Source organism: Pteropus medius, unplaced genomic scaffold, assembly GCF_902729225.1.
Source record: "Pteropus medius unplaced genomic scaffold, Ma_sr-lr_union100, whole genome shotgun sequence".
NCBI lineage: Eukaryota > Metazoa > Chordata > Mammalia > Chiroptera > Pteropodidae > Pteropus > Pteropus medius.
In genome coordinates, this window is record NW_024349799.1 from 11,742,858 (window position 1) to 11,764,360 (window position 21,503).

A 21,503-nucleotide genomic window follows, 5' to 3' on the forward strand; every position below is an offset into this window, starting at 1 on the left:
TGATTCTACTTAGTTAATTCCATTACTTTGAAAGCTTCAGTTTCTTTTGAATATAGTCAGAGACTTCCAGGGTATAGTAGTCTATTCAAGCAGCCATCTTTGGAGAACTACTGGAGGTGATACCACTGATATAAAACTGTAACCCAAACCACACACGCTATTCTCCAAGTTTTATAAACAATTCTAAATACGAGGTTGCAGAGAAGGACTTTTTTTTTTAAGCAAATGATATGGCCAACTGGAATCTAACAATACAGGATATAAACAATCAACTAGCAGGGGAATCTGTTCTGGTGCCTTTATTCTCCGCCTGATCATTTTATTGTCTCAATTAATGGGCAAAGATAGGCAGAAACTCCACAAGCAATCAGTCTGGGTAAAACAAAACAAAACAAAACAAAAAAAAACGTTAAAAAAACCAACTAATCATTTTGACAGCTTTAACACCACTTCAGCAGTCCAAGAGGCAAAAGTTTGACCGAAATGAACTCAACTTTAAAAACAAGACGACTAACATAGACAGAGTCTATGAATTTTCTCATTGTGATCAACGTTATAAACAACAAATAGCCCAGAAAACAGAGAGCTCAACAGAAGAAAAGGAGTGGTGGACTGAAGGTAAGGCAGATGGAAGTAATGAGACAGCAATAAACAAACAAATAAATGAAAGAAACAGGGAAAGGGAAGGCAGGAAGATAGGTACATCACAGCTACAGAAAGCAATGAATGTGGCCTTGGTTCTAGATAAGAACTGTGTGATAAAGCAATTAACTTAGCTCTTCTAAGCCTCAGTCTCCCCACTGCACACAACAGTGTGAGCCTAGAACTAAATAACTTCTATAGTACTTCCAGCTCCCAAATGCTAAGGTTTTAAGGGGTGGGAGTGGTGGTGAGGGAAAGGATCCAGTGGCTGCAATATCTAGAAGAAAGAAAAATTAAGTTTTGCCTTTGCTTTAATAGTTGAAATGCTGATTATAAGGTAAGACCACTGGCATACCCTAGGACAGTGCTTCTTAAACTCTAGTATGCATAAAAATCACCTGGGGTGTTTTTTAAATTACAGATTGCTGGTTGAGCCCACTCTTGAAATTTCTTGTATAGGAGGTCTGGGGTGGGGCCCTGTCCAGCATTTGCATTTCTAACAAGCTCACAAATGATGCTGATGCTACTACTTACTGGTCTGGGATCACATTTGGAGAAACACTGTCCTAGGAAATAAGTGACAGAGGGCAAAGGAACATGGTTATATGGGCAAGAAAAGGGTGACCAGGTTTCTGTTATTTCTTGCAGGGAGAGAAAAAGAACCTGACTAGATGCAGTAAGGTGATTGATAAATAAATGCTGGAGCAAATAATCTGTTTCCTCTGCTGACCAACACTTAAAGATAAATACAGTTACTTAATATAATGGTTTATATTATGAATTGGATATTATATTGCCAAGTTCTTCAGAACCTTAAAAGCTTTATATGTTTAAATGTTCATGTAAAACTGAGATTATAACTCAGGGATTCCATCTATTTATGGATCTTGAACATCACAAAATAGTTATAATATGTTATTTGGCTTTTAAAAGAAAATCCATACTAACACTTAAAAGAACTATATACAGTAACTTTCCTTACAGAATGAGGTGTTTCACAAGTAAACTTTTCAAATAATGAAACTTAAAACACAAAACCTTAAAAAAAAAAATTTTAGAAGGGTATCTTTCTGAATAGAAAACATGACCATAGTGGAAGCTTTCCTTCATTACCCACTGTCATCAAAACAAATAATGACATTAGTTCTATAATCAATAACATCTCCAGGGTCAACCAGAGTTTTATGAAATCATTCCTCTGACACGAATGAGCCCAGAATTCTGTAGGTTTGCCATTTCTGCCATCTTGTGTTTCTCAGCCCCACCCAAGCTATTAGCTATTATTTCTCAGTGTATCCACCTCTTAGTTGCATGTTGAATTGATAACTTTTTCCACTTGGACCTAAGAGTAACTCCACTGTAAGGAATCTGCTTTGGGCTTTAAGATGCTATTTCCTTGAGATGGTTTTTTTTGTCTAGTTGTTTATTTACTCTTAGATTTTCAGGTTGGTCTCTGGATGGTTGAGTTGTTGCTGGCAGCAGGGAAGTGGGGTACTACTATATTTTGTATATTTCTTGGATACAGTAGGCTGTATCAGAGACACAGAAGCCCTTAGGGGACAAGGTTACTATATCTAGTAAGGAAATTCTGTTCACTTACAAGGGTAATGTACCTTAGGTTGCTGTTTCTGCCCAAACTCTTAACTTATCAACCTTGGAATATTACGTGAACATTCTAAATATTTTACTATCTTATACGTAACTGTTTAAAAGTAGAAGGCTTTATAGAATAACAAAATTCAAGTCAGCTACAAGGTAAAGAAGAAATGTAAAATGAACCTCATAATAAAAAGAGCAAAATCTGCTATAAACTGGTAACAAGGGAATTCCTAATGTTGGTATATTAATATTATTGCTCAGATTTATATAAAGATTACATTTACTGACCTGGGGAATGCTGGGAAGTTGCAAGTGAGGTCATGGAATTAGAAAGGTTAAGGTTAGCAGTAATACTAAGCTGGCTCTGCACTGCAGGAGGATAAGGAGATGTGGGTGTCAGGAGGGACTCCTCACTGGTTTCTTCATCAATTCCAGGCAAATACGTGTCAATCAAGGCATCAAGAAACTTAACAATAAGCTCAGCATAGTCTGGGATTTGTGTTTGCTGTAATGGAAAATAGGAAATTATTTTAGCTCCATTCTTTTTATTATTATTATTATTATTATTTTGTAAATCCTCTTTGAAGCCAAAAATGGTTAATTCAATGTTTGTTTTGGGCTTAATTTACTATTTTTCTTCCTTTGTATTATAGATCATTAAAAAAAAGAGGTGGAGTAATATTTATAGACTACCATGGGACTTATAACTGGAAATTATATTTGGCTTACACTTACAGATTCCAGATGAACCTGTAATTATTAAAAGCCATGCACAAAGACTAAATTAATCTTGAGACAATACGATTATGAGGAATGATGTCTAGTCAAGTTTCCAAAACAGAAAAAATGTGGAGAGTATCATCATTCCATCCGCCAGTTAGAGATTCGACTAACACCATGAAGGGCTCAGAGGGTTATTGGCAATCAAAGTACAAAAATTCCTGCATAATATACTTATTTCTGTGACTTCAGGCACATTTTTAAAATGACAGCCTTTGTATATAAAGAGATATTCAGTAATAACTAAACAAAATAAATTCCCAATTCTTAAAATCAGAACAAGGTTTAGATAATTCATGTTGATTTAGCACCCCTGTATCGACAACACTACACTAAGAACTGTGGGAGAAAGAAACAGAAGTCCTGCCTTCAAGGAACTTCAATCAATTTGGAGAGAGACCATGTTTAGAGAGAATAATAAAATACACATTTATGTAGCACTGTATCAACTAATGCCAATCAAAAAACAAACAATAGGAATAAATGAGAATATATTCAGAGAAGAATAAATCTAATCTAACAGGTTAGAAAGAAAATCGTTTACATGAGGTAGATTTTTTTGTCATTATGTAATTTTTTAAAAATTGAGATTTAAATGACAGAACATTGGTTTCAGGTCATGAGGTAGATTTTAACTATAGGTAATGTTTCTTCCTAATTATAAGATACTTAAGTGTGTGCATTAGGATCATCAAATACACAAGGGACTGAGGGCAGGAAAGTTTACGGAGGCTTATCGTACCCTTCTGAAAAGTCAAGCATAAATTGAGTTGTGTTTTAGAAAAACTAATATAGAAACATGTTAAAGGTGCTGCCTCTTAGAAAGGATCCGTGGGGGAAGCTTTTTATAAAAATAACGTGTCTATTATGAAAAATCATTCAAGTTTTCCACATATTGTGCGTTCTTAAAGCAAGCACACTAATATAAATAAAAACTTTCATTTTGTCAACAGAGAAAAATACATTTTCTTACCTTTGAAAAGGGTCCTGCAAACCGCCACAAGCCATTAAAACCAAAACCTGCAACAAATCAAATGTTATTCTTATAACAAGCATGAGACTCTTTTAATTTTAATAAAAATTAAATAAGTTACATAGTTGATGATATATAAAACCAACATGTACATCAAAAACATTTTTTTAGAAAGTGTCAAAGTAGACTAAAAATCACTTAAAATAAAATCAGTATAAAACTGTATTTTAATTTTAAAAAGTTGTCAACCAGTTACTTATTGAACATATAATTAAAAGAGTCAGAAAACGGCACATGGAGAGAGACGTATGAACAAGACTACCCCTTAAAGAATTCTTTAGTCAGTGCATTCTATGACAGCGCACATGTTACTAAGTTCATCAACCATCCCCCTCCCGATATATTTATTTACTTTGCAGGTAAGATGTTTGGTATTGGGGTGGGGATTCTTCATGGTACACCACACTCTGTACAATTCCATGAATCGGATTTAACAAATTTGGATCTTGGCACAAGGATAACAGGGTGTTGATCTTAGAGTCCAACAAATTGTGCCTAAAAAATAAAAGTCAACAGAGGAACATTTTAAAGAAAAATTAAATGAAAATATACACTGGAAATACATTCTCCAGAACCATGCGATAAAAATGAAGGGAGATGACTGCTTTTTACTTTCTGGTGCTTTTCCAAATTTTCTGTAATGAATGTATGTGTCTGCTTCTTTGTTTCTTTTGTTGTTGGTTTTAGTCATCAGGAGTGGCTGGAATAGATGATCCAATTCAAACTTAAGAAGTAAGTAACTATTTCTAACCAGGCTACCATTCATTAATAAAAATAACCAAGAGTCAACTAACTATAAAATTCTAAAATTTTTATTTAAAAAAAGTTTTATTCCCCCTCACTAAATTCTAAAATTTTTAAATGAGATTAAACAAAAAGAAGGAAATAATGATACTATATAGAAGCCTAGATCAGGAAGAGAATTTCCTAAGTTTCTTTCAGAACACTTTGAAGCTAATATGATTTTAGCCCTTAAGAGAGAATAAAATTCATCTCTCAAAGAGGAGGTCAATTTTGTTTTAACTTAGCTGTGGATAAATCAAAAGCTCTAATGAAAAAGAAATCAAAACAGGTATGCTGATTTAAAAATAGCAGTCTAATGGTTTGCTCCTGAGAGAGAAAATGAACAATGTTCATCACTATGAACCATTTAAGAAAATCAGCAAGATAAAAAAGTGCTTTTCCGAATGTCTGTTGTGCCAAAACTAGTCTTATCCCCCATTAAATCCACTGTCTCTAAGCTAGAGTCACTACCCCATCATCTAGTGTTTCTCGCTCCACAAGCATTGAACATTACTGGGCAATACTTTAAGCTTTTATAAAACATTTGACTTGAAGACAGACACAAAAGTAAAACACAAAAGGAGATACTTACACAACAGGAAAAACTTTGGGGAAAACAACACTGGCTTCTGCTAAGTATTCATAAAGAATTCGTTGATCAAACTCATCCGTGGTGTATTTTACCAGTGTAGCCTGCCAAGACGGAAAGAAGTAACAGAAAACATTTTATTTTGTGGCTGAATTGTTATCTGTTTTGATGATTAATAGAAGATGGCCTTCCTTTCATGTTTTTAATATGGAAGTACTTCCTAGAGTAGACTGGAACAAAAACTTGAGGGGGGGGGTGGAAAGCCCCCTCAAAAAGTGAAAATCTTACCAGAACAGTAAGAAGAAGCGCTTGGATCTTTGGATCAGTAAGTACTTCTTCATCTAAGAGAACATTCGATTCTGACACTGAAACTTTACGTAAATGTGGGTGCTGTTGTGATGAGGAAATCCTTTGAGTTTCTGCAGAAAGATACAGATTAATATAATCAACTGTACTAATCAAATATACACACTAGATACCACTTCACCTAACATTTTAATGTTACTTCTAAAATTCAATAGCTCTTTAACTTAACAAACATCATTACAGAATTATCATTCACCTATACAAAAGTTTACAAGGCTGTATATCATATATATGATCATTTTTTACACAATTGTCATTTTAAGGACTGCATATCTTTTGAAAAAGTAAATGTTTCAATATTTCATTCTAAAGATTCTTAGAAATGGTTGGAAAGCAAATATAGCTTTAATGTACTCTCCCATCTGATTTTCAATGATCTAGATCAATTATTAGCTTTGTTTCTCACCCATTTCATAATCAGTTTCTGCTACTCTCCTCATTTTCGGGGGTGTTGTGATTCCTGATTCCATTTCTTGCCTTTTAGGAGCCTTTGTATCTGATATCAAGTGATCAAAACTTTTCCTTGTTCCTATAAACAAAAGTTACAGAATAGGAAAATTCATTAACCACAGAGTCTGTGCTTAGGAATATACTAAATAGAAAATGTCTGGCCACAAAGTATTTAAGTTTTCACTTAAGGACCCGAAGAAAGCTCAGACATATTCATGGGGCACAGTTTCTCTCCTTTATTCTTCATCTTTTGAAGGAATTTTGGCCCCATAGCTCTCTGTTTCAGGACAGGATGTACCTTATTGGTCCAAATTAAAGTGAGATTACATTCACTACACTGGAGGTAAACCAAAAGCTGCCAACAAGTACAATATTTGATAATAAATACAGGGGTATATGCACTGTTTGGTAGCAAAGATCAACTAAGTCTGAACAACTTTTTTTCAATTTAAGAAATTCTGCTGGTACCAAGAATTAGTTATTAACATATGAAGAATTTCCCAAAGTAGGCAAGTTTAAAGTTTAATTCTTCAAGCTCTGAAAAAGATTTGCATGCCTTAAAGTACCAAATAATAGATACACTGGGAGATGCTTCAAAAATAGCAGAAAGTACCATCTACTACTTGTCTTTGAGTTTCTCATGTGTTACATTAATGTTAAAGTAAAAGTACTGAAATTGGATTATGTGGAACTTGCACTAAGTCTTGTCTGTTCTACTTTGGAAAGCTATCCTAAACCTGATTCCTCTCCTCCATTCTCCCAAACCTTCTGCTTTAGTGCAGGCCTGTATACACCGTTTTTTGTTTGGACTGTTGTATCAATCTCTTAAATAATCCTCTTGCCAAAAATTTCTTCCAATTTCTTCACATGTAGCCAGAAAAACTTTCCTAAAAATAAAATTTGGTAATGTTCTTCCCTACTTAAAGATCCTTGCTGGATACATGATAAGGCTGTATCTCTTAACACAGCACACGGTCTCCCACACTTCTGTTCCAATCCTTCTCTAGCTTCATTTGCTACCTAGTTGCTTTTCTTGTTTTTTGATTTTATGTTATTCTCCTTCTCTTGAATGCATGCCTCCCTTATCCTGTCTACCTGGCAAGCATGCATTAAATCTTTAAGACCCAGTTCAAATGTTACCTCCTCTCTGAAGCTTTTCCTAATTTCCCCAGATCCTCAGGTTCCCTTCATCAAGACCTATTACTTTAATGGTACCTGGGGATGTTGTTATTATTGGCTGAATATAAGTCTTAGCCACCAAACTATGAGCTCTTCAGAGCAGGGACCATAACTTTTTCATTCAGCACAGGGGTTGAATAAAATCAATATTGCATTTTCTCTAAAATCCATTTTTCATTTACGACCTCCTTGGCATGAAAATCCAGACTTACAAAACACAAAGTAACCAGGAAACTCCTAGAAGATTATGGCGAAGTACGAACAGAAAGGAACTCAAAAAAAAGGTAACTACGTGACTAGTAACAGTGATTAACATTCGCAGTTTCAATTTCTTTTATGGTTTACTGGCAAGTTAATTTAATTCACACCTCATTGTTCGCTGATTCCCTTATAAACACAAGCCATTTTCCCAACACTTAAAGATACTTAAAAATATACTTGCATGGATAACTGAAACCCACTAAGCCATTTTTAGTGCTGGTGGCTGAAATATGGATCCCAATGTACTTCAGTAACAATGAAAACTTATCCAGAGTTGTGTAAGAGCCCGTTTGCATTTCCTCTGTGGTGAGGTAGGATCTATGGGCTCTATCTTTATTTACTTTCAGCTGTTGAAGAGGGAAAGGTCTCACAGCATGTTAGGGGTACTTCTCATTGACATGAGCAATCTTAACTTTCAAGAATCTTATCTTCTTATAGTAATCAAAAATCTTATCTTTTTGTCTTTTTTATAGAAAATATAGCAGACAGTATTATTGCAGCTTCATGCCACATTAATGTACTCTGCCGTCAGATGACAATTTTAGGAAATGTACTATTAAAGGCCCTGCTGCTTCTGAGTGCAGCACGACTCTTCCGGTCCTGTGAGTAGCCAATGTCTCCCCTACTCTCACTCTCCTACTGCCTGGCTAACACAGAACAGAACAAGGACAGCCACAGTGTTTAGCCTAAGAATCAGAAAAAAAACTTTTAAGAGCTCATTCTCATTCCCCTCTTAGCTATATCGATCTCTCTCATAATTGGCATCAATTTGATAATTTCGTTTTTGATAAATTTTGGTAACTGAATAGCTTCAAACGATTTTCTAAAAGTGAAAGTATCTGACCATTAAAGAAAATAATTCTAAAAAATTCTACTTAATTTAGAGACACTAACCAAGCAATTTCTTTGTGTTGGCCTGAGAGGGCTGCCCCATGTCCAAGCTCATGGATTTCCTGGCTCGGGGACTGGTTTGGCCCACAGATGGATAGGTGGCTGCAAGGTACCCTTCAGAACCTTTAGGAGAGGACCATGGCTGATTCTCCTTCAGCGTCCTGAGAGATTTAAACAATTGAGAAGAAATAATTAACATGGTGACAAATACAACCATTGTTTGTCCCTTCCAGTTGGCTGTCCTATTTCTCAATGACAGCAATCGATTAATTTTAAAACTGCAATAAATGGCTTTAGTGTACAAACTCTTAATGTATCTCCAGGAAGTATCCACTTTCCCATTGTGGCATCTTATACATAGTAGGTACTCACCGAGTGCTCGACAAAATTGTACTACATTGATTTTTTTTTTTTTTTTTTAAGCCTACAGCACCTGGTATTCCTACGTGGTCTCCCATCCGAATATTAACCAGGCCCAACCCTGCTTAGCTTCTGAGATCAGATACATTGATTTTTAAATCAGGACAAATCAAGTCTAAATGGACAATTGTACTGTTATAGTTCAAAATACAAGAAAATCAACCTTAATTTATACTTTGACAGGGGAACACAGGCAAACTCACCTTCTCTTTTCAAAAATAAAAAGGGCCTATCTTAAAGAAATACAATCATAGAAATGACTAAAGAATAAGACTCAAAAACAATTATGCCTGGAAAGCTTTTGCATACATTGTTAAAATTTCAGTGAGAAATTATTGAGGGCTTTCAGTAAAAAAGTGGGATGTTGATAAATTGAATAAGTTCTACACATATAAGATTACTTTCCTGTGCTCAACACTGTAACTAAAACTTAGATACCTTTGTTTAATTGAAAACACAGAAAAATCCCCAAATGATGACATTTTCCTGTAATTTCTCCATAAAATTGAGAAAAATATACTACTCCAAAACTACATACACTAGTGAATATAATTTGATTACCTTATCATCTAAATCTATATTATAGAAAACTCTTTAATAACTTTAACATGATATAAATAAAACAAATGTGGTGGCATACATATTTCTTATACAAATCTGTGTACCTTAATTTTCTATCATTAAACATGTAATGTTGCTTATATTTTACGCTAGTTTTTCCCTAGGCCCTTTCCTGTAACCTAATACTTGTAAGGTTATCTTTTCATTTTTCAACTGGTTTGTGCTTAAAAGATGCAAACTAATGATAACATTAGCACGATTAGAAGAATAATTTTCCTACTAGTAGCCCACATAAAATATTGTACATTTATAAAAAGAGTTCTGATTTACATGTTCTTGCTAGATTATCTCTATATTCCCTTCTGGATTATTCTGCTAAATGCCTCCATCAGCAAAGAAAACTGAAACCTGACTACGGTTATGTAACTGTGGGAGAATTCCACCTACCTGTAGCAAGGGTCGCCGTGATGAATGGGATATGTATCCATAGGAACATTTTCCATCGAAATATCAGTAAGAAGAAGAGACTTTCTATGTTTTAGGCTACAGCGACTTCGAACTTCCTCAGACACAGTAAGTAAAGCTAAGAGGAAAAAGAAAGCAGGTTAGAAAATTTAACCAATCAGCAGTAGACTTAAAACAGGACATATTTCTTACAACCTCCTGAAGAGGGTAATAGCTGTTCAACGTGCATGTAAAGATTCCTAGGGAGTGTGAGGTTTAAGGATATAAAATACTGAGGACAGACCTATTTATCTTAAAGAGTCTATGGTTTGTTCTGGAAGGCTGTACATAAACATGAAATATATAAAGAGATTTAGTAAGCAGCTTATATTCATCAAATGCTTTAATGTACATCTGATCTCAACAAACACAAAAAGAAGGGAGAGCGGATACTATGAGGTACATTTCTTAGATAAGGAAAAACACTGAGATGTTAAATGATTTCCCAAGGTCAAATGATTCAAACAAAAAAGCTGCCACAAACTGAAGTCTATTAAACTGGAAACCAGCGCTTTCCATCAAATGACTATGTTTAAAAACTGTATTATACATAAGTGTTAAGTCCTCTTAAGTGGAGAAATCAGGTAAGAGCAAATAAGGAAGGTTTAATGGAATGGTGGGGTTGGGCAGACAATCTAGGTAAAACAAATGGCATCAGGAATGAATATTAAAGAGGCAGAAAGGTACTTCTAGGAGATGGCAAATAGGTTAGCTTAAAATAGCCCATCCATTTGGAGGTAATAAAAAATGAGGCTTACGCAATTTGGAGAAAGAGGATAGAACCAGGAGGGTTGCTTAAGGGCCCAGGATGCTAGGCTAAAGCGTTCGGATTTTACGAGACAATCGGAAGCCACATAGTGCCTTGAACCAAAGATGACAAAGGGAACACACTTCATATTTTAGTGCAAATTCTTTTATAAGAAAAAATGATTTGGTAAAACTTGCAAAATTTTAACCACCATCATATTACTAGATTGTGGTGAACTGTTTATCTTGCCAAGCAACCAACTGAAGGACCCACAGGTGCTTCCTTCTTTTTGGAGATCCTCAGATATAGATACAAGACTAATTTGGTCTATTTTGTACTTTTACCTGCTAAGTAAGCCACGCTCTGTGTATTCACCTCAAATTTGTCACAATTTCTATGTTTGTTAACCAGAGTTAGTAGCGTATGCAAAATTCTGACTGTTCTTGCAACAATGTTAGGTGAAGGATGCCTGTACCCTACAAAAAATAAAAACAAGAAGTTAATTCATTCTTTCAACAAGTGTTTGTTGAGTTCTTATTTAATGACTAGCAACTCTACAAGGAAGGAAGTATAAGGGTTAACTCCTGCCTTTTGAGAATAACCACTGGGAAGGTAAAACATATATATGTAAGTACTTAATTAATTACACATAGGATGAAGTATCAAAATGTGTAGAATAGAATATTGTTCCTTGGAACTCCAAGAAAGAAGAGAGGAAAATTAGGAAAGATAATGGCATTTTAGATCATCTATTCCTTAAAGTAGCACAGAGATTAAAATAAAAAAATATATGTATTGAAGTTCACCTTAAGATATCTTTTGAAAATAGGGTTCTATTGTTTGAAAATTCTTTTTTTTTAACTTAAAGAAAAAATACTTAATGACAAGGGAAGTATATACTCTCAGAGCCCAAAAAACAGGGTTGATTAGAGAGAGGGTAAGCTTAATCTTTGGACAACTTTTAATCACTAATGCTACTCGATTTTAAAATAGGGAATTTGTACACTAGAAATATGTTCTTCTTTTAGAAATACAGAATAAGCAAGCACTTATTCAGCCCAGTTGCAATCCCTCTTCTTTGTATCCTGTAGTGTAATATTTTTTGAGCAAACCCTATTTCTCTCAGAGATTAAAACTGTCAATATTTTTTGCAGAAATTTCGTAAGGTGGTGAAATCAAATACCATTCGCAGTTGTGGGTATATGTCAGGTAAAAACTGAGGGAACTGCCATGATCCCTCCCTCAAGCCTAAGAATCATTTGATACAAAACTGTAGACTCAAGCTCTACCTTGAGTCTCTATTGCGGTCAAATCCAGTGCTGCTTAATACCATTGGTTCATGCCAGATCCTTATGCCAGGCCTTACTTTTACTGCTTTTGCCTCTGACTCACCATTACATGCTGTTCTGTTAATTGCAGTCTCTGGCCATGACTGTCTCAATAAACCAAAGCTAACACGCAGTGAAATCAGCAGTAGGGGGTAAAGCCAAGTTAGGGAGTGAATGATCTGGCTCTGAGGAATAGCTGGAGCTCACTGCTATAAGCAATATAGAAATTTGGAGGTGTGAGGGTGGAGTACCAGAAAGAAGATATAATAACAGGATTGATCAACAAGAAATAAGAAACAAATGGAAAAAAAAATCTGTGATCAAATCACTGGTAACATTTTCTAACATAAGTTACTCAAATAACATTTATTTATTTGCAGTCTGTCTTATTTTGATAATCAAAAAGATATGTAAGTAGTGATAACTAATAATATAGCTATTAGGAGGTTTAGTACTTAGGAGTTTTATAAAAATCATCTCTTGTTTTAAGGAAATCCAATATTTAATGTATATTTAAAGTACATATATTAAACAAAACAATTCAATAAAGCAGATATAGTTTGCATTTACAACAAGACATATGAACCAAATTATTTCAAATAATCAACTATTTTAAGTACTTCTGGCTTGATACCATTTCATAAAAATATTCTGATACAAGGCCTTTCTACCTTTTAAGAGATGTCCAACCAGCGCGAAGTTAAAGTTAGAGTTGAAATTGAGTCCAACAAAATGATCCATTTGCTTGCAGTGCCATTCCAGAGGATTCCGGATTGCCATAAATACTTCCTCTGGACTCTATTAAAGATAATCATGAGATGGTTGATGGGTTCACACGGGAACTTTCCTTAAAGAACCACTTACTGGGTTTTTGACTGTGTTCAACAGCTATGACAAGATGAGTAATTCTTTCAAGTTGAGAGAAAACATTATCAGATGACTACTGAAAACCACAGAAGAACATTTAAGGTATGACAAATTAATTAGTGCAAGACAGGCAATCATATAAATAACAAGATGATGAAAGATGAAATAGCTTTGATTTATAATGTAAAACAGATGACTGTCATTTATATTCTGGTGACTTTTTAAAAATTATAATTATTGTTGTTTTAAATAATACCATCCATTTAATTATAGCTGGCATTTTGTGTATCATTGTGACTGAAAATTCATGAGACCAAAGACACATCACATGTACCGAGTACCTGTAGTAGACAACACTGTCAGATGCATTCTATTGAAACCTTAAAGCAATCCTATACAGTAAGGGTATTAGCTCCCATTTACAGATTTATACCTTTATTTATTCTTTTACTTATCAAAGGCTATTGTGTGGTTTTGATGTGCCAGGCATAGTTCTAGGTTCTGCAGATAACTAAACAGCCAAAAACTACTCACTCAGGTGGATTTTACATTCTAGTGTGGGAAAATGAGGACACTGAAACTTCAAAACACTATGCAACTTGCCAAGGATAATTAAGATTTTAACAGTGTTTCCTAAAGTGTGGTTCCAGGAATATACGCTTTAAAGTCATGGCAGATGCTTGTTTAAAGTGGGGAAGTACTGGATCTCATCTTAGAATCATGGGAAGTTGTTAAGCCCCAGGCATTTGCCCTTTTTTAAAGAATCCCAGTGATTCCCTTATGCATAGATTTTTCTTTAAAGCAAACTGAAGGTGTTTAAGGTCATCTTAAAGAAACAAAAGCATGAGTCCATAAAATATATGTAGAGAGATGTTGAGAGTAGTATTGTTTAAAATAGAAAAGAAAGAAAGAAAGAAACCAAATGCTCATTAATGGGCAAATTGTTGAATAAACTGTGGCTCATGCATACTGTAAAATACTCTGCTGCCATAAGAAAGATACACACACATATATAGGTATATATATATATAATATATATAAAGTGTCTTATATATTATATATAATAATATATATAATATATTATATCTTATATATTATATATATAATATATTCATATAATATATATATGATGTTCACTTTATGTTGTTAAATAAAAAAGCAAGTTGTAGAATATTATATAAAGTATAATTCCCTATTAACCTACTATATATGTATAATTATATTTTTTATACATATATTTTTTCAGCTTTATTGAGGTATAACTGACAAATAAAACTGTAAGATATTTAAAGTGTTCAATGTGATTTGATACATGCATACATTGAGAAGGAATTCCCCCCATCCAGTTAGTGAACACATTTGTCATCTCACATATTCACCTCTCCCTATTTTCGGTGAGAACATTTAAGTTCTACTCTCTCAGCAAATTTCAATACAACATAGTGTTATCAACTATAGTCACCGTGTTATACATTAGATCCTCAAACCTTATGCATCTTACATCCCGGTGACTCTTAATAAGCTTCATTAACTCTTCATTCCTAGTATCCTAGGGCACTGGAGTCAATATTAGCTCCCCCTACTGGGATGTTCTGGAAGTGAAAAATGCCAAGGCAGGTATTCCTAAGAGACAAATACTTCATTTGCAAATATTCTTAACAGACAGATGACTAATAAGTAGCTCTCACTCTGACCACCCCTCGTTCCAAGACAACCCCAGAGAAGAGCAACGGAAATTAGAAAAGAGGGACTCTAGGCCAAAATAAGATGTACCAACAAGGATAAGTTACTTGTTTTTTTTCTGTTTTGTAAAATGGAGGTCTGACATAAATTTCAAGGTAACCTTTACCTCTAAATTTTTGTTTCCACACTTCTCAGAGCTCCAGTTATTCTGAGTTTACGCTACATCTGGTAGACAGAATAATGTTGAGACCAAGTATCTTCCCACTTAAAACCATGCTCCTGTCTTTGTGCTTCTTTGTATCCATAGCTCTGTTAATTTCACTTCACCCAACACTCTTGTTATACACACATATCCATCTATAAAAAAATTCCTCTTTTCTCCTAGATTCTTCCCATTTTTCTCCAAAGACAAAAGGAAAATAATTTCTTACTGTTATATCCCCTCCTTTATCCTTTGTGAAACAAAATCCAACCTCAATCAAGGTTGATAAATGTTAAGAGGGGTGCTAATGGTATGTTTTAAGGTGGGATTAGGCAAAACAAAAAACTAGTACAGTTAAGTATCCAAAAATTTCCTTTAGACTCTCCAACCTCTTTATCCCTATCTTCTAATTATACCTACTTTTTAATTAAGTATCATTTTTCAATAAAAATAAGCTTATTTTTCGATTATTTCTTCCTCTGTGAAATGGAGGGTAGAGAATGCTAACTTTCACCTTCAGGTTTTATAAATTACAAATAATGACTGTACAGTGCTTAGCATAGGGCCTGGCATGGTAGCTATTATTACTACTCAATATTATTTATCCTAATTCTGTTTACTAGCATTGGGTGAGTACTGTTTTCTGCTACTTTTATACAGAAAGTATGCATTAAAGTTTAAATATTTTTTTATGAGCTGTTAAGGAACTATACTCACAATAAACTGCATTATAGAAATTCATATTTAAGTTAGGCACCTCTTCTGATTTTAAAAGGACAATAAAAAAAAAAAGAGTTCTAAATGTGCATAATCTAGGAATCTCAACTGAAAGCTTGCTTACCTTGTCATTGAATATCCGGAGACTGTCCAAGGTGTGCAGGTTTTGCTCAAGAAGTGCAGTGCCTGCTGAATACAAGTTGACCTCATCAAGCTGCAGCACAGCCACAGCTACCCAAAAGAGGGCTTTGTGCAAAGGGGAGTCCTGGTCAAAGAGACACGTTCCAGGTTAGCAGGATGAAGCACAAAGCAGTCTCATTGAAAACACACTGCAGTATAAAACAAAGCATGTCTTCCCTCAAATTACGCATGTTTTCTCTTTTGGAGAAAGTAAATATATGTGTAAGCTCTTCATCTATCCATGTGTATAACCAGATACTGTTAGCTAGCCTGAGAACTTTAGTGTCTCCTTTGCTTTCTTCCCATACTTTGATTCCAAAACTGTCACCAAGTTTTGTTCATTTTTCCAAAGTAGTCTCTTTTGCATCTGCTTATGGCTAATGACATTGTTCCATGCCAACCTTCTTTATATTCTAAATGTGGATTCCAATTTTGCCTCCAGTTTCTCCTAATCCAATCCACTTCGCACACTAACACCAGAGTGACCCTTCTATAAGCCCTGCTTTTGTCATATTATCTATCCGCTTGAAAATGTATGGTTACATTTCCAAACTCCTTTCTGAAGAATGCTTAATGTTAGATTAGTTCTATCCAATCTTTATAACCTTCCCTCTCACTATTCTCCTGAACAGTTTCTCCATAACAACTAGAATGGTCTACCCACCATCCCTCCATTGTCCCAGCATTCTTGTACAATCCTACTGCTTTACTCCCTTACTCTACACTAAATCCTACCTGTCTCTTTAACTTTAGTTCAGACTCTACCTTTTCAAACTTCTTGTCACTCTTACCAATATAAGAATCTCTTGCTACTCTGAATTTAAAAGATTTATGTTTGGGAACCCTTATTTAGCAATGTGATACATGAGAAAATACACTGACAGCCTGGGATGAGAATCATGCTTCTTTCTTTTATTAGGTATGTGACTTTGGGCAAGTTACTTAGCCCTTCTGAGCCTCATTTTTACTTTTAAGATGAAGATAAGTGATCCACTTAATGCAATTTAGGATTAGAATGCTTGTAGAACATATAACTCAATACCAGGAATATATAAGTATTTATTTCTCTGTAATGTCTATCAATCTGGCATATCTTGGTACCTTAGTCACAGAATTCTGTAACTTTAGAGTTGAAAGATAATACCATGCCATTATCTAGTCTAGTTTACTCATTTTAGCAACATGGAAACATGATGGCCAGATATGTTAAATGGCCTGCTTAGGTCACAAAGCTGAGATGAGCTAAGACCACCCAAAAACAGTGGCCATACCACTTTATTTCTTTGAAATGTCAACTTTATTTAGCACCCAGACTCTTTTGATGACCAGGTATACTTAACCCAGCTTTATATTTCTCCACAATAATGATCACAAACTAACATACTATGTATTTTACTTTTTAAAATTAACTATCCACACTTCACTCCCACACTCACCCCAGAATATAAGCTCCATGAGGGCAGGGGACTTTATTGGCTTTGTTCAGTACTATATCTCTAGCACCTAAAACAGTACTTGGAACATAGTAGATGCTCAATTGACACTTACTGAATAAAAGAATTAAGACTGTATACCTATTTCCTTTAGTACTGATGAGACGAAAAACAAGCATTTGAGAACATGTTCTCCATACTCACTCTTTCTCTAATGTAAATATTTCAAATGACTAAATTTTAAGGCAAGAAGTTCTATTTTAACTGTAGCTTTTTTCCTATAACTTCTTCCCAATCCACCTTATTTTCTAAATTCTTTGGAAAAGAAAAAGATTTAATGCCAGTATCCAAAATGAATGCACTCATTTTCTATACAGTAATTACCTTATTAAGAAGTGGTTGTAATTTGGTGAGTGCTATTACTGTAGCTTCTATCAGAACTTGACTGTTGTAAGTATCAGGTCCTTTTAAGCAACTCTCAAGTGCCTTTTAGGGAAACAGAATTTTTTATTTTACTTTCATTGAAATAAAACATTAACTCTTAAACTGAATCTCAGAACCATCTCAGGAACAATTTCTTATTTAATAAGTGACAAAATTATTTCCAATGCTATGGTGATCTTGGTAGCTAGCTCAATGCACATTTGGATTACTTTTTAAATATTTCTATGTTATATTCCAATATAATAAGTCAGGCATTATTATAATTACAAGTTATATAATTTTATATAAGACTATAGTTTTACCACATAGTTAAAGTCTTTGAAAACTGATAAAATATTAAGAGTACCTTCTTAGCAAAAGAGACAATACTTATTTTTTTTTTAAGGTATCTTTTTTGGAGAAGGTTTCTTCATTTCGAAGAATTAAAATGAATAAACAGAACTCATTTTTTTAAAGGCTCCATAAGCAACATACAAAATATCTTATTAAATTCAAATTTAATATCCTTTAGAAAAATACAAGATATACTTTACAACTTGGGAACCACAAATATTGGGGAAGAGGGAGAGGGAGGTACCTTGCTAAGAATACGGATAATCTGCTTTATCTGCCCATGAGACACTCGTTTGCTAATACAGCCAAAAACAACAAGAGCTCTTGGTTGCAGGGATGGATTATATTGGAACGCAAATCTGCAATTAAAAGAACCAAAGAGGTTATGAAAACCTTTATGTTTCTATATAATTTATTAAAATATTGATTATGCACAGTATTATCTATCTTTCAACAATACAGATACTTTTACAACTCCTATTTAACTTGGGGCATATACCTTTGAGCTAGTTCTGTCCACTGGTCCAGCCATTTGCATGTTGGAATATCTCTCATACATGCCTATAAAAAAGTATATTCTGAATATATTTATGCACATCAGTGTTTTCAAAAACATTTAAATAATGTTTATTGTAATGCCATTAAATAAATGATGTATAAATTACAAATAGATATATTCCATGGAAGTGTTTTTACTTAGGGATTAAGTGCAAAACAGCAAAGTAAAGTAAACCAGTATTTCTTCTATATAGTACTAATGGATTAAAAAAATGATGTAACTCAGTTCCTTATCAGTTTGGCTTACTTACCTCCATGATCTCCAACAAAGCCTCTGTGACTGTTTCCAAGGATGTCAAAGCGAAAGTCTCCCTCTCATAGGAGCCAGGAGAGAATGACCTGTCCCGGTAACTGGAGCGGAAGGCAATGACAGCGGCTGACTTGACTTTGCTGATGCCAAACAGCAAGTAAAATTTGGGTAATGAGAACTCTGTCAAACTGAGTCTCAAAACTTGCTTGGTCTCTTCTGTAAAAAGAAAAAGGAACAAGACTTTAACGATATTAATTTTTTAATTCTAAAGTGCCATGTTTCATTTTGAATTTGGAAAATAAGAATATATCAAAATTACACAACTATGCTCCCTACAACAACCATCTAGATATATTATTTTAATGCTCATTGCTTTAGCACAATTTAATCTACAAATTCGTGCCAGGAATGCAACATTGTCAATTGGTGCTAAGTCTCTAGCTTGTGTGATAATTATAGGAGTCTACGTGACATATATGCACAGAAAATCTTTGCTATAACTTGATATTGGACAAAAGTAATTTATTCTTTCTGAATGAGTAGCTTAAATTAGCAGCTTGGGGTTAAAGTACCATAATAAACAATAAGATAATCTATGCCAATCTGGTGACATAAAATGGAGAAAGGAATTTGTGAAACACAAATTACTTTTCTAGAACTTACCACTAAAATGAAGCTGTGAACAAGTACACAGAGAGTGAATGATATTGATGACCAATCCATGTGTGGAAGCTCTAAGGGAGAGAGGCCCTGTGGCCACTAAGAAAGTAACAACATGGAAGAGGTAGGGGAGGTGAGCTGCCACATCAAGAGAGTTGTTGAAGGACAACATCAGCATGTAGCGTGCTAGAATAGCAATATCGTCCCACATAAGATGTTGTTCTAAAGTGGGAGTTGGAGATAAGCATGTCTTGTCGATTATTTTGCACATTCTTCCAATAACCTGCAAAGAAGCAGAATTTAAAATACATGGGAGCTAAAAATAAAATGTTTTATTACAAAAAACTTTCAGTTTAACTTTAAAATGACTAGTTACAAACAAAAAAATCAGAAGGCAAAGGAAAAGTGACTACCTTGCTTGAAACCAATTTCACGTTTCCAGAAGCCAGAGCTACAGCAGTATCTGCCATCACCTCTGCTTTTATTGATCCCAAGCCACCTGTTGCACTGGTTTTGATGAAACTGTCTAGTACAACATCGAGGAGATCTGTAATCTAGTGGAAGGAAAAATAATTTTTAGACACTCTACCAACTTAATTTTTAATTTAAAAATACTTCAAGGAGCAGCACCCACATGAAAATTCTTTACTCGAGGCCTCCAAAAATACTAGGTTTTATTTAGAGACCTGTGAGTAAACATAATTTATCATAAAATACTCAGAAAAGGATGATGATAGTCACTCAATTTCTTCAGAAATTAAGAAACTGGTATTCAAAAGATTTTAAATCTTTCTATATTATTTTGTTCACTTGCAAAGCATCTCTGTTCTATTCTAAGTCAGTAATATATGATTGGTATAAATTTTAAAACACAGAAAATGACATCGAGTACTGATGTTTTGTAGGGCTTATAAAACTGGCACCAAGGTCATTTAAAATTATTTGGAGGATTTGCAGCATTGTTTAAGTAAGAGTATTGCTTCCTTAAGTGATTACTTTGAAGAAATGATATGCATAATTCTCATCAGATAAAAAATAAAATGTTATTTTAAACTCCATATTTTAATATTGGTGTTCTTATGCTAGAACTATAAATGAAAGTAGGTGTGCCAAATAACATCATCAAGAAACATTTACTGACATCCATGGTATACATTATAAGGCACTATTTACTAGAAAGGACATCAGCTTTTTATAGTTTAATTCTATATAATTATGCCATGGAGAAGAGTGCTAAAATAATGAGCTTTACTTTGGATCTGAGACATGCATTAGACATTTACAATTTTGAACCAGATCAGGAAACAATTTTGAACCAGATCAGGAATTTGGTAATTGTCTGTATGCTTTCTGAAAGAGGGGACTGCCTTTTCTACAGCTGTATCCCTACTGCCTAACACAGTGCTTTGCATAAAGCGGGAACCAGAACATCTGCACAAAGAAAGTACTCAGTTAACATTTAAGCAAACTCAATACCTGCCCAAGGCTCCCCCATATTTTTGCTTGAATAGATGGGTACATCTGTTTCTCATTTATGGTCATTGTTATCAGCTTATCAAGAATAGCAGTAACTCTCTGTCGTTTAGCATCATCATTGTGTTTACAAAAACGGACTAGATTGGACAGCCATGGAGTCATGTATTCCAAACAAAGATGCTTCAATTCAATACCTGGAAAAAAAAATACTGTTAGTAGAGATGGTCAATAAAAATTACATCAAAAATTATTTTAAATATTACTTTAAATTATTTCAAATGATTTTAAAATAAAAAGATTGGAGGAAAAGATAAAAGGTAAAGACCATTACCTAGAATGGAAGTAAGAGACTTGGCAATTATATTATTGAAGAAAGAGGTGAAGAAAAAGAACAAAGCTTGAATGAAGTAATTTAAAAAGCCAGTAAGGCAATTTTTAAAAAGTTTTATCTTGCTTTTCTCCATTTTAATCATTTCTCTTCTAGTTAAAAAATTTATTAAGTTTTATTCTAACTGTAAAAGGAATATGTACTAATCACAGAAAGTTCGGTAAAAGGAAAGCTTCAC

The 21,503-nt window shown here is 34.1% G+C and overlaps 1 protein-coding gene across 8 annotated transcripts in view; it reads right to left on the reverse strand.

The window, feature by feature from the left end:
- Positions 1-21,503, reverse strand: part of NF1 (neurofibromin 1) — a 209,570-nt gene that overhangs the window by 12,705 nt on the left and 175,362 nt on the right. For 5 of the 8 annotated variants that reach the window (XM_039886049.1, XM_039886047.1, XM_039886048.1 and 2 more), the window contains 18 exons: positions 20,938-21,131; positions 19,875-20,015; positions 19,465-19,744; positions 18,803-19,017; positions 18,493-18,554; positions 18,238-18,352; positions 17,601-17,702; positions 15,728-15,868; positions 12,806-12,932; positions 11,151-11,282; positions 10,002-10,137; positions 8,577-8,734; positions 6,199-6,321; positions 5,715-5,845; positions 5,430-5,530; positions 4,407-4,549; positions 3,995-4,041; positions 2,530-2,746 (listed from right to left, as the gene is read on the reverse strand). In XM_039886049.1, coding sequence (XP_039741983.1) covers positions 2,530-2,746; positions 3,995-4,041; positions 4,407-4,549; positions 5,430-5,530; positions 5,715-5,845; positions 6,199-6,321; positions 8,577-8,734; positions 10,002-10,137; positions 11,151-11,282; positions 12,806-12,932; positions 15,728-15,868; positions 17,601-17,702; positions 18,238-18,352; positions 18,493-18,554; positions 18,803-19,017; positions 19,465-19,744; positions 19,875-20,015; positions 20,938-21,131 — 2,565 coding nt within the window. Of the gene's footprint in view, positions 1-2,529; positions 2,747-3,994; positions 4,042-4,406; positions 4,550-5,429; positions 5,531-5,714; positions 5,846-6,198; positions 6,322-8,271; positions 8,283-8,576; positions 8,735-10,001; positions 10,138-11,150; positions 11,283-12,805; positions 12,933-15,727; positions 15,869-17,600; positions 17,703-18,237; positions 18,353-18,492; positions 18,555-18,802; positions 19,018-19,464; positions 19,745-19,830; positions 20,016-20,937; positions 21,132-21,503 lie in introns of those variants that run through there. The other 3 variants (XM_039886052.1, XM_039886051.1, XM_039886054.1) reach the window with 2 other exon arrangements.